The sequence below is a fragment of the Bombyx mandarina genome, chromosome 15, assembly GCF_030267445.1.
Source record: "Bombyx mandarina strain Sakado chromosome 15, ASM3026744v2".
NCBI classification, from domain to species: Eukaryota; Metazoa; Arthropoda; class Insecta; order Lepidoptera; family Bombycidae; genus Bombyx; species Bombyx mandarina.
Window position 1 is genome coordinate 14,561,094 of NC_143221.1, and position 13,309 is coordinate 14,574,402.

The following is a 13,309-nucleotide window of genomic DNA, read 5'->3' on the forward strand; positions in this document are numbered from 1 at the left end:
AATACTCGAAGAAACTGTGGAACATATTAGATTCTCTGATCATACATCAGTCTCCTTATTATGAGGAAGTGTGAAGGGTTCATATACACAGAAACTGCCAGGTTCCCAACCTCTTTGTTATTTACTCGTATTTCAGCGTGGTCCCATAAAATTATTTTCAATTCTTTTGTTTGATAAGTTTATATTTATTTAAAGGAACCAATATACTATGCGGAGTAACGAGTGGGTCAGTCTAAAAGGAAAGTCATATCACTAATAATTTTTTATTGTATATGTGTCCGAGTGCCGTGCCGGACTTCGATGGACTGACTTGACGATGACATGAGCCGGCACAATACTAATGCAGTTTGTTTGGTAATTATTCGATAATGGCCCGATGATTTAAAAAATGTTGAATAAATACATAACATAAGCTTCTTATTATTTATTATTCTTTATTATTTAACCTCTTTAACGGTCAGTAGGTATTCCTGTTTCATTTATCTTTCATTTGCGTCATGTCAGAGCTCACTTTTACTTCGGTTGCATCTCTTGTGAAAAGATACACAATTCATTCATCTACTTTTGCGTCAAATCACTCAAGAAACGTAATGGTTTTGTTTAGTCTGTGGCATTATCTGTCAGACTGTGAAACAACAAAACGATCTCCCATCATTAGTACTATTAGTGTACCTTTATTGTTAAATCAAAGAAGGTGAGGAGAAAGGACCCGTTTGTCATGGCACCACGATCGCGAAGAATGTTCAAAATTCCGAAAAGTTTTGCATTGTTATAATATATATTTCGAGTAGTATTAAGTTACTGGTGGTAGAGCCTCTTGTGAGTCCGCACGGATAGGTACCACCGCCCCGCCTATTTCTGCCGTGAAGCAGTAATGCGTTTCGGTTTGAAGGGTGGGGCAGCCGTTGTGACAATACTGAGACCTTAATACTATATCTCAAGGTGTGTGGCGCATTTACGTTGTAGATGTCTATGGGCTCCAGTAACCACTTAACACCTGGTGGGCTGTGAGCTCGTCCACACATCTAGGCAATAAAAAATAAAAAAGTATGAGAATTATATAGAAGATAAAACCTGATATCAAAATATATATAGGAAGCCCTCAACAAAATGGTATTTCAACCTGGTTTAATACTAAGACTGTATCGTTGTGCCCATGGAATTGCTTACGTCCAGGAGCAACCGTAACCACTCATCATCAGGTGGATACGCATACGCCCGTCAGCCTTCAAGGGCAATAAAAAAGAAACAAAGTTGGATCTCAGATAGTTGTTTGGATGGTTAATAATCCTAAAATCTGTTGAGAATTTAGAACCTCTGTGATTACATAAGCAGTTCTCTCAGGAGTTCTATGAGATGATCTTCTCATCTTTTACATAATAGGATGCGGTGAAGGCACAAACATAATAAAGACTGAAAATCCAGTTAAGTCAATTTCGAATGACCCACAAAGGCCACAAACACACAAAAACACAAACTGAAGTATTTACAAATCTAGTCTAAGCACAAGGATAACGAATCTGTCCATTACATTTTTTTTATTTTATTTTTTTATTATCAGCCTTATGGTTCACCTAATGGTGAGTGGTTACAATCGCCTATGGACGTCAGCAATGCCAGGGACAGAACCAACCTGCTGCCTACAGTTTTAATCCAGGACAAGTTAATCCCAGACAATCAAAATGTTAAATTAAGGAAGTACGTACTCACATACATTCTCTTGCCCTTCTCCCAGTCACCTGAGGTCGGCGCAACATGTTTTCTCCTTCCATACTCCTCTATCATATAGTGTTCCTTCGCTCACTCCCCTCTTACCCATATTGTCTTTCACGCAACCATCCATTTCTTCTTAGGTCTACCTCTTCCTCTATATCCTTCCACATTCATAGTTCTTACCAACTGCATGGTAATTTCGTCTCATCACATGTCCATACCATCCCAAACGCGCACTTCTCAGCTTCTCTGTCACAGGTGCCACTTTCAGACTTCCTCTAACATATTCATTCCGTATTCTATCCATTCTCGTTACTCCACACATCCATAAGAGCGTTCGCATCTCTGCTGCATGCAATCGCTTTTCATCCGCGACCTTAGTAGTCCAAAAAGCTGATCCATACAAGACGGCAGACCTTATTAAGGTCTTATATATCTTCCCTTTTAGGGGAAGAGAAATGTGCGAGTCACGAGTGGTGCCCGTGACCTGCCGCCATTTCATCCATCCTGCGTCAATTCTGTGCCTCACAACAGTACGATCCAGTTCGTCCAGAAATACGTTCTCATGTTAATATTTAAAAAATACTGAATCTGAACTGTTGTTGCAAGGAACCTCATCGTTATTTTTGTTCCCGGAACAATAAATAGCGTGAAGAAATTCCTCGAAGCGTCTCATGTACTATTCATGATACCGTGGACACGGTGCTTGTTTTAAATACCACGGTGCAAGAAAATTTCAGTAATTTTCCTCAATAATACCTAAAGACAATTTTAAATAGCACTGAGATAATGACCAAGATTATTGAAGTTTTAATTCAACAAAGCCAAATTTAGAGTCGATGGCCACATTACAATATTTTTGAAACTTGAAATTTGTTGCTTGAACTGGCACTGGTGGTAGGACCTCTTGTCAGTCCGCGCGGGTGGGTACCACCACCCTGCCTATTTCTGCCGTGAAGCAGTAATGCGTTTCTATTTGAAGGGTGGGGCAGCCGTTGTGACAATACTGAGACCTTAGAACTATATCTCAAGGTGTGTGGCGCATTTACGTTGTAGATGTCTATGGGCTCCAGTAACCACTTAACACCTGGTGGGCTGTGAGCTCGTCCACCCATATAAGCAATAAAAAAAAATAAAAAAAAATATTCAACAAAGCCAAATTTAGAGTCGATGGCCACATTACAATATTTTTGAAACTTTAACTCTTCATTCAGTGTAGTCGGTTAGTCAAACAGATTTCATGTCTATAGGCTCAGATAATTTCATAGTAGCGTGCGGATTGCGGATTATTTTTCTAGACGAAGTCTACACGACTGAAAACGGTTCTAATTTATGAGAATTTTTTAAAAATCGATCTCTTCCGCTAATTTATTTAAAGCACCAAAAGTGATTACTGAAAATGTTTAGTTAGTTTCCATTAGGAAACGACGAAATAATTAGTATTTTTATTAAATAACTAGCTGACCCGGCACACTTCGTAGTGCCTCAATCGATAAAGAAAAGACCTAAACTTATGTATAAAGTAAACTAAAACTGACAAAAGGAATCCTTCCGACGGGGTACATTTCAAAGGAAAAAGAAAATTGTTATTTTTATTTAATTCCGAGCATTTTCATATATATCTGTCGCATCCGGGTCAATAGTTCGGAATATCAACGATACACAAACGTCAAAGTGACAGAATGGCCGTGTCGTGGTTGACGACTTTTAGTAATATTAAGACGGTGGTTTTGATTATTATTTTAAATGATGAAATGTTGTTTTGATAAATATCACAAAATGAAGGGTAGACTCCGTAACGCCACAGTTATAAAATGGCGGTACGTGGACAGAGTCGTGGCATTCGGTGTCAGACAGTCATTCAGTCCGTATCAGACGGTCCGTCCGTCTCAGTCAGTGAGTCTCTGGCAGTCAGTCAGTCAGTCAGTCGGACTGTCGGTTTATCCTGTCATTGTGAAAGTTGTGTGTGTTGAGTTTCACTAATTATTATTGAAAGGTTTTATTGACTAAACTGAGTTCAATCGAATACGAGTGATGACGAAACTACACGCTCAGCCATCCCTGGCGCCGCCGCCGACATCAGAAGTGAGATCAGGACTCTACTCTCACTGGCGTGACGTGTTTGAACATGTTCGAAGTACAGCAAAAAAAAACATGATGCAGATCAGAATACTAGTAGTGGTACGCCACAAGAGCGTGAATGCAGCATACGTAAGTCGTTTAATAACGTCTCTATTACCTCGATGGAAGATCTGAGCCACGAAGAAATCGTCACATCTTACGTTCATGTTGCCCAGTTGACTCTCGATTTATCACATGGCATTTACTAGCGGAAATACGACACGTAACAAGCTTTTGCAAGAAATTAAGGCAAGTGCAAGTCTCAAGTGAAACTTCGATCGCAATAATGGATCTGTCATGACGAGTGGGTAGTTCCGACAAGAATTATTTTAAGCGGCTGACTTCTGCTAGAGTTACATGGCACTAGTGCAGTAAACCAAGACATGAGACGGTGAATTGTCGCTGAAACTTTAGAATCTACTAGATTCAATACCAATAACACTACACGTTCGATGACTTCGGGCTCCAGCAAGCAAGCAAACAAGAAAGCAAGCAAGTTTCCGTGGGGAAGAAAATTGACACATTTGAAGTCGTCGTGACCTGTAAGGTAAGACGTCCGGTGCGTTCGTGTCGGGCGATGCGGCGGTGTTCGTGTCCCGCTGGCGGATGCAAGTTTTTCTGGTGAAGTGCGTGCTTGTGCGTGCTTGACAAGTGTTTGCGGTTGGCTTCCGCAGTGTGGGAGTAACATCGTGTAGGAGAGGTGGAACCCGCAAAATTGTAATTTGCGTGGTGGCTGGTAAGATTTGCTGTGGTAAAAAGTTTTCGTGGTGGTAAAATGTCTTGTGAGTCTGCACAGGTAGCTGGAGTGAGTCTTCCGCGGTCGCGGCCTACCCAGTCCGCGAGAACCGGGCAGATCACCTCAACGGTACGAAGGCCGGCCGACGGGTCCGCCAAACGACGAGACCACGCCTCCAGCACGGACTGCCGAGATTGGAGCCCCCGCGCTCCGGCTACACTTGCGCTAGGGCGCGCCACCTCGTAGGAGACTGTGAGGTATCCTTGAATGACTCTGACTGCGATCGCGCGCTGCCGGCGCCGCAGCGCGACGACGTTCTCGTGGGTAAGGACGTGGCACCAGACGGGTGCTCCGTATAGTGCCATCGACCGCACGGGTACCATCACCCTGCCTATTTCTGCCGTGAAGCAATGTGTATTTCGGTTTGAATGGTGGGGCAGCGGTTGTAGCTATGCTAAGACCTTAGAACTTCTATCTCAAGGTGTGGGTGCGTTTACGTTGTGGATGTCTATAATAATAATGAAGTGTCAAATCTTTTTATTCTACATAGATTTTTTATTTGCCATTACGTAAAAATGGAAATGGAAATGGAAGTGGGCGGGACACATGGTCAGAGGAAAAGAAAAATGGAGCAAAATAACTACACATTGGTACCCAAGGGAAGGAAAGAGGAAAAGAGGCAGGCAACAAAAAAGATGGGACGATGATATCAGGCAGGTTGCGGGCATAACATGGAGTAGAGTAGCCAGAGAGAGATCAGAATGGAGTAGGTTAGAGGAGGCCTTTGCCAACTGGCAAACGGACTTACAGAGAGTAAACAAGCACCAAATACACCAATTTTAATTTTCTAAAATACATATATATATACATATATCAGTATAAGTGCAGTAATATAAGAAACTTAATTTTATATCTGTTTTCCGAATAAAGGGCTCTATTATTATTATTATTATTATTATTACGTAAAAATTCTAAATCAGAACGATTCAAAAAATAGACGGGGCTCTTAGTTACAATTACGCGATGTCAAATCAAGATATTCCAATCTTCTAACTTATTATTTTTCGGAACTATCATATTCTTACCGGATTTATAATTTATATAATCTTATTGGAAATCTGTAGCAGCCATCTTGATCTGATCTGACAATATAATAGACTAGTTGATAAGAACGACTTGTCATATTTAATGATATTGTCGAAATTTAATGCGTAGCATAACTTAGACAACATAATATAACACCCAATAGATACAAAATCATCAGCAGATGAAATTACTCTCATACGCAAAACTGCAAAACAGGACAATTTTTTTTGCATTCTAATCTAAAGACAGAGAAAATAACAATATCATAACGAATTACGTAGTATGAAAAAAAATACTTCATATAATTTTAATATTTGAATGAAAGACCCAAGCTCGGGGTATATTTTGATTACCTGACCACCTGACTTCAAAGAAGCAAACTTCACTATTGGTCCATGATGAAGAGTTTTGCTTTTGCGATCAGCCTTACTTAGCCGTGCTTAAACTTTAAAAGTTCAATTAATTTCCGTACATGCTCTCTATAAACTTTCACTGACGTGTTGCATTACGTGCAACGAAAGAATCACTACTAATACATATTATTATATTTTTATTAATATAATATAATTATATTTCATCGCTTCATTTTTCAGATATAATATTTACCACGTAGTAACTTTAACCTACTGGTGACTTTGCACGCTTTAAGAGACAGTCAATTGACTCAAAAACAAAAGTGGCGTCACACTCCCACTACTGTCTTGTCTTGCCAAGCGGAGCCGTGCCGCTCAGAGCTCATTCCTTTTTCGTGCATGGTGACGAACACACGCGTTTTACTGGAAGTTGTGATAGTTTCCTAAAAAATATATATTAATTACGTAACAAAGTTAAGTTTTTAGCAATGCCGAAACGAAATACTGACGAAAAAATCGATCTTTATCTAAAGAAAATTCAAAAATTAACGGCTGAAAAAAGTGTACGACGACGACGGCGAGTGCGTGTTATTTCAAGTGATTCTTCCGAAGCAAATGAAGGTTACTTTTACTATTTCCTTTTTTATAATTTTCCTCTGTATCGCCAATTATGGGGATTGACTGCGAGTCATACCCACATAACTTGTTTTCTCCACAAGGAGTTGACATTAAATAATAACGTTGTATAAGTCCTATCGGGGTTGACTGCGAGTTTTCAACGATAAGTGATAACAACGTCTATTTAACACTAGTGTTAATTCTTGGCTTAATTAACCCTAAGACCTATGTCTTAGATGGCGAAACAACGCAGCGCACAGTGACCGCCGAGGTCCACCGACCGCCTTCGGGCGAAATGGATTCCTCATGGAACGATGCTGCGGGTACCTCCCCCGAGGCAATAACACCACGTGATAGTAAGGCAGCATCACCGTGTGATAATGCAGAACTCATAGCAGAAATTCCTATTTCTACGCCAGAGCATCCACTGCCAATGCCAGCTGCCGAGCCAAATGAGGCCGGACAATCTTTAGAGGCCTTATCGTCTGAAGTTGAGTTAGACCCTGATTTATTGGAGGCTCTTGGTGAATCCACAGATGCCGCTCCTGAATTTGGACCTAAAATTCATGACAGTTTGGCAAAGCTATGGCTCCCTTTACTGACAAAAGGCATGACTAAAGAGAATAAAGATAAGAGTTTGAAACAATACCTGATACCGGATAATTGCCGGTTGTTACAAGCCCCTAAAATAAATGGAGAAATTTTCTCGGCCATTCCTGAAGTAGTCCGTAACAGAGACAAAGGACTTTCATTCCATCAACAACAGCTCGGTTGTGGCATTACGGCCATAAATAGAGCATTGGATTTGCTTTTAAGGGGGGACAATAAAAAAGAGGCCATCCAACATCTCAGCAATGGCTGTCGTATATTGTCTGACCTGCATGCAACATCCACTCAGACTCGTATAAAACTTATTACTCCGAGTCTTGACAAGAATTTCCATCACGTAATCCAGGATACAGAAAGGGACGAAACCTTGTTTGGCAATAAGCTTTCGGAGAAAATTAAGGCAGCAAAAGCAATAGAAAAACAAGGTCTACAAATTAAAAAGACTAATATTTCAAAGGCTTCTAATCTATCGCAGTCGTCGGGAAATCGTCCATACAGTTCGGGAAACTGGACAGCCCCTCCTCGTCGCGGACGAGGAGGGTCGAAACGAGGCAGTGGCAGCCGACGCCCGTACTCGTACCAGAGCACAGCGACGCCGCCGCGCCCCCCCGCACAACAAGCAGCGACCGCGAGCAAGCCGCGTGCGCCGACCACATAATAACTCAGGTACACGCTGGCAGAATTCATTACTTTTATAATTGTTGGCTAGGCATTACTTCTAATAAGGAAGTGTTAGACTGGGTACTTAACGGTGTTTCTATACCATTTTGTAAGGAACCCATTCAGCAATTGGTGCCTCGCTGTTTCTTTTCACGATCGGAGAAAATTGATATGACTATTGCTATTAATAAATTGTTGGAGCTAGGGGCTATTATTGAATGTTCTCCGAGCAAGGGCCAATTTATATCAAAGATATTTCTTGCACCGAAACCAAACGGAGGTAAACAAACGCTTTATATTAAATCTAAAATCATTAAATAAATTTATTTCAAAGTCCCATTTTAAAATGGAAGACTACCGAACAGCTTCAAAATTAATACCAAAAGATGGATATTTAGCTACGATTGACTTAAAAGAAGCATACCTACTTGTGCCAATTCATCCTCGGCATAGGAAGTATTTACGATTTCATTTCGAAACTGTTGAAAATAAGTTGGTCACATATGAATTTACAGCTATGCCATATGGACTTTCTGTGGCACCTAGGGTTTTTACAAAAATTATGAGAGAAGTATTTTCCTGTTTGAGAAGTCGTGGTCATGATTCAGTTATCTATTTAGACGACACTCTTTGTATAGGGAGTGATTACCACATGTGTTCTTCCAATGTAAATGACACATTAAAGTTAATGAAGTGTTTAGGATTTGTTATAAATGTCGACAAAAGTTACAACCTAATCAAACGTGTAAATTTCTAGGTTTTATCTTTAACACCACAAATTTGACAATATCTCTTCCGGAAGAGAAACGTACTAGTATTATTCAGTTGGTTCAAAAGTTCTTGCGAATATCTCATTGCTCTATCCGTGAGTTTGCACAATTGATTGGAGTACTTATTGCTGCTTGTACAGCAGTTAAGTATGGTTGGCTTTACACTAAGATGTTAGAAAGACAAAAGTATCTTGCATTATTGAATAATAACGATTATGAAAAGAAATGGAAATTCCAAAAACTATTTTTCCAGGGTTAAACTGGTGGAGTTCAAGTACACTTACTACATCAAACCAGATGCGAAATACGGGTTTTAATAAGGAGATTTACACTGACGCATCCCAAACAGGCTGGGGCGCAGTTTGCAACGGAAATCGCGCACATGGTTGGTGGTCAGTGAGTGAACGTGAATTCCACATAAATTATTTAGAATTGTTAGCAATTTTTCTAGGCCTAAAGAGCTTATCACGCAATGAGTCAAACTGTTCAATACTATTACGTGTCGATAATACCACAGCTTTAAGCTACGTGAACCGAATGGTAGGGATTCAATTCCCTCATTTAAATGATATTACACGTCGAATTTGGCGATGGTGCGAAGAGCGCAACATAGTTATTTATGCATCGTACGTTAATACAAAAGATAACCGCGCTGACGCTGAATCAAGGATTGTAAACCCAGATACCGAATGGGAGTTGTCAGACTGCGCCTTTCACTCCATCATGTCGCATTTTGGTCAACCGGAAGTTGATTTATTTGCCTCTCGTACCAACGCCAAATGTCCAAGTTTTGTGTCCTGGAAACCGGATCCAGAAGCAATGGCTGTAGACGCGTTTACTATTAATTGGAAGAGTTGCTACTTTTATGCTTTTCCGCCTTTTTCAATTATTTTAAAGTGCTTGAGAAAAATTGTAGATGACATGGCAGACGGTATTTTCGTTTTTCCGTTTTGGCCTTCACAGCCCTGGTTCCCGTTGTTACAGAGATTAATGGTCTCTGAGATTATGTACCTCAATCCTCATAAATTTCTATTACAATCTAATTTCAGGGAACATCACCCCCTGCATGCACACCTTACCCTGGGTGTCGCGAGGCTCTCCAACAAGCCTTCGCTCAACGAGGATGCCCTCCGGAGGCTTTAGTTTTAATGCTGGCTTCGCTCTCCGAAAGTACGTTAAAACAATACAACGTGTCTTACAAACTGTGGTGGCAGTTTTGTAATCAATACATTATAAACGTTTTCTCACCATCTTTATCATTTATAATGTTATTTTTGGCTGAACAGTTTAATACAGGTTGCTCGTACAGCAGTCTAAACTCGCATCGATCTGCGTTGTCATTGCTCGTTGGTAGCAATCTTACTGCCGATGATAGCGTAAAACGATTGCTTAAAGGGGCATATAAATTGAAACCAAGTGTTCCCAAATATATCCAAACATGGGACCCCCAAATTGTTTTAAATTACCTAAAAGAATGGTTTCCTAACATAAATTTAAGCCTAGAAAAAATTACAAAGAAGCTTGTGACCCTGTTAGCTATTTGTACTGGTCACAGAGTCCAAACTCTGTCTCTTATAAAATTGGAAAATATTTCATTCACAAGCAGTGGTGCAAAAATAGTCATTTCCAATTTAATTAAGACGTCCGCGCCGGGCCGTGATCAACCTGTATTAGTATTACCAATTTTTACACATAATGTAAATATATGCCCTGCAACTACATTAAAAGATTACATTACTGTGACAGATAATAAAAGATTGCAAAACAATGGTAATCTTTTATTAACTTTTAAGCATCCACACAAACCAGCCACGACCCAAACAATAAGTCGTTGGATAAAACAAGTACTTTCGGAGAGCGGAATAAACGTGTCGGTGTTTGGTGCCCACAGCACACGACATGCATCTACTTCTGCCGCTTTCAGCGCAGGCGCCAGCGTTGACACTATACGTAAGGCTGCTGGGTGGACATCCTCGTCTAGCGCTTTTGCCCGGTTTTATAACCGCGTACTGATCGATGATGGGAACTATGCGAAGTCTGTCTGTTTATCATCATCAAGACAATAATTTGATTGTTGCATGATATACAAAATAAATAATTATTCTAAAAAAAAAAAAAAAAAAAGTTTTATTTAAACCACAGCACAACTTTCCAACGAACTCCTCTAAAAATCTACGTGGTAAATATTATATCTGAAAAATGAAGCGATGAAATATAATATAAGATCAAACGAACTTCCCAAGTGAAGTTCGATCATTATTATATGAATCGCTTCATTTGAAGATATAATATTTACCACGTAGTAACTTTAACCTACTGGTGACTTTGCACGCTTTAAGAGACAGTCAATTGACTCAAAAACAAAAGTGGCGTCACACTCCCACTACTGTCTTGTCTTGCCAAGCGGAGCCGTGCCGCTCAGCGCTCATTTTATTTAGAGATTAAAAGCAAAACTTTCCTGGGTATAGCGTAGCTTGGGTTGGGCGGGTGATAATGAATTATATCTTCAAATGAAGCGATTCATATAATAATGATCGAACTTCACTTGGGAAGTTCGTTTGATCTTATATAATATTTATTAAAATCTTATTAATTATACAGCATTGAAAAAAATGATTAAAAATACAATAAAAAAAACACTGTAGGTATAGAAAAGATATTGCCGCTGACAGCAGTGTCTATGATACAAGACACCACTGGTTAGGGCTTCAGAATGAAAAACCTCCTCACAATACGCGTTATATCAAGGATAAATGCTTTCTATACCAGGCACCTAGCCCAGCTGGATAAAAAAGTTTATTAAAGCGTGGGTCGAAGCTTTTTTAATGCTTACATGGACGAGCTCACAGCCCACCTGGTGTTAAATGGTTACTGGAGCCCCTATGGGCTACACATGGGCTACACATGGGCTATACATCTACAACGTAAATGCGCCACCCACCTTGAGATATAAGTTCTAAGGTATCAGTATAGTTACAACGGCTGCCCCACCCTTCAAACCGAAACGCATTACTGCTTCATGGCAGAAATGGGCAGGGTGGTGGTACCTACCCGTGCGGACTCTAGATGTCCTACCACCAGTACACCAGCTTTTCGCTATCAAACCGTGTACCGACACTAGTATCAGGATAATGATGAATGAATCAACTTGGCACAAGGCAATAGTCTCGTGGGCCAGGTCTATAATACAGTCAAACCTGGATAAGAGAAAGTTCAAGGGAGCATAATCTCATTCCCGCTTAAAGAGGTTTCTCACTAACCCGAGTTTCTCGCTAATGCTCCCTCTGAATTTTATTTCGCGATTTTCCGTATTCAAACGCATTCACTATTTTAAGTTTATCACTTAATGACAGTACTTTAATTTTCCTTTTAGACATGATGCAGAATAGAATTTTTCTTCGCAATTGATTAACGATAAACTGAGTAAGTCCGACAATCATGACGGTACACAGGCACATGTGTCCATTCGAAAAGAAAGTTAAAAATAACAACGTTATTTAGTTCCACGAAATTGAATAGGTTCAATATTGACGAGAAAACAATTCAAAAACAATGGTAGAAAGTTCCACAAAAGTTAACAATGAGTCATAAAATAACAGATGTTAAACTTGTAATTTGTTTTTTCATTTGTTCCTCCTAAATAATATAAATAAATAAAGCTCGACTCTCGCTTATAGAGGTATAGTTAAGTAGCAGTCTCACTTACGGAGGTCCATGAGGGAAAAACGACTCTCTCTTACAGAGGTTTCTGTTTCTCTCTAATAGAGGTTTTGGGGGCTTAAAATGACGGGTCCTGGTTATTACTCTCACTTATAGAGTTTTCTCACTTATCCAGTTCTCACTTATCCAGGTTTGACTGTATATGTTTTTTTTTATTATAGTCATACCTCGAACATCGATTCTTCCTATATATATATTTTATTGCTTAGATGGGTGGACGAGCTCACAGCCCGCCTGATGTTAAGGGGTTACTGGAACCCATAGACGTCCACAACGTAAATGCGCCACCCACCTTGAGATATAAGTTCTAAGGTCTCACGTATAGTTACAACGGCTGCCACACCCTTCAAACCAAAACGCATTACTGCTTCACGCCAGAAATGGGTAGAGCGGTGGTACCTACCCGTGCGGACTCTAGAGGTCCTACCACCAGTACACCAGCTTTTCGCTATCAACATGGTTTTACCGACACTACTATCAGGATAATGATGAATGAATCAACTTGCCAAATGGCAATAGTCTCGTGGACCAGGTCTATGATACCTACATGTTTTTTTTTATTATAGTCATACCTGGAAAACCGATTCTACCTATTTTTTATACGGTCTTCAATTTCAGTGACTGCTCTAATTTATATAATAGCTTATTATATACGGCCTTTTTCAAAAACAATCGGACTGATTAATAGGTGGACTGAAATTTTGTCTTACGCATTAATATTCAGCATAAAAAGAAATGCGTTTAGGACTCGATTAGATTTAAATCGTATTTTTTTTAGCAAGCACACTGCAGAGTTAGTTAAACAGTAAGCAAACTCACAGACATCAAACGTAATGTTTATTAATTAACAGTGAAGATATTGTTGTCTTATCTTTCATGTTTGTATCTATACATTTATATAAAATTGGAGTGTCTGTTTGTAA

General features: G+C 39.7%; 1 protein-coding gene across 1 annotated transcript; it reads left to right on the forward strand.

The window, feature by feature from the left end:
* Window positions 1-6,762: 6,762 nt before the first annotated feature.
* On the forward strand, window positions 6,763-9,851 carry LOC149501531 (uncharacterized). The gene is made up of 2 exons (XM_089732967.1): window positions 6,763-7,902; window positions 9,716-9,851. Exon 1 carries the CDS (start codon window positions 6,923-6,925, stop codon window positions 7,892-7,894), a length of 972 nt encoding a protein of 323 aa, XP_089589093.1. The 5' UTR covers window positions 6,763-6,922; the 3' UTR covers window positions 7,895-7,902; window positions 9,716-9,851.
* The last annotated feature ends 3,458 nt before the right edge of the window (window positions 9,852-13,309 follow it).

Excerpts from the sequence above, each read along its gene's own strand:
- LOC149501531 (XM_089732967.1), top strand. The coding sequence starts at position 6,923 with ATGGATTCCTCATGGAACGATGCTGCGGGTACCTCCCCCGAGGCAATA.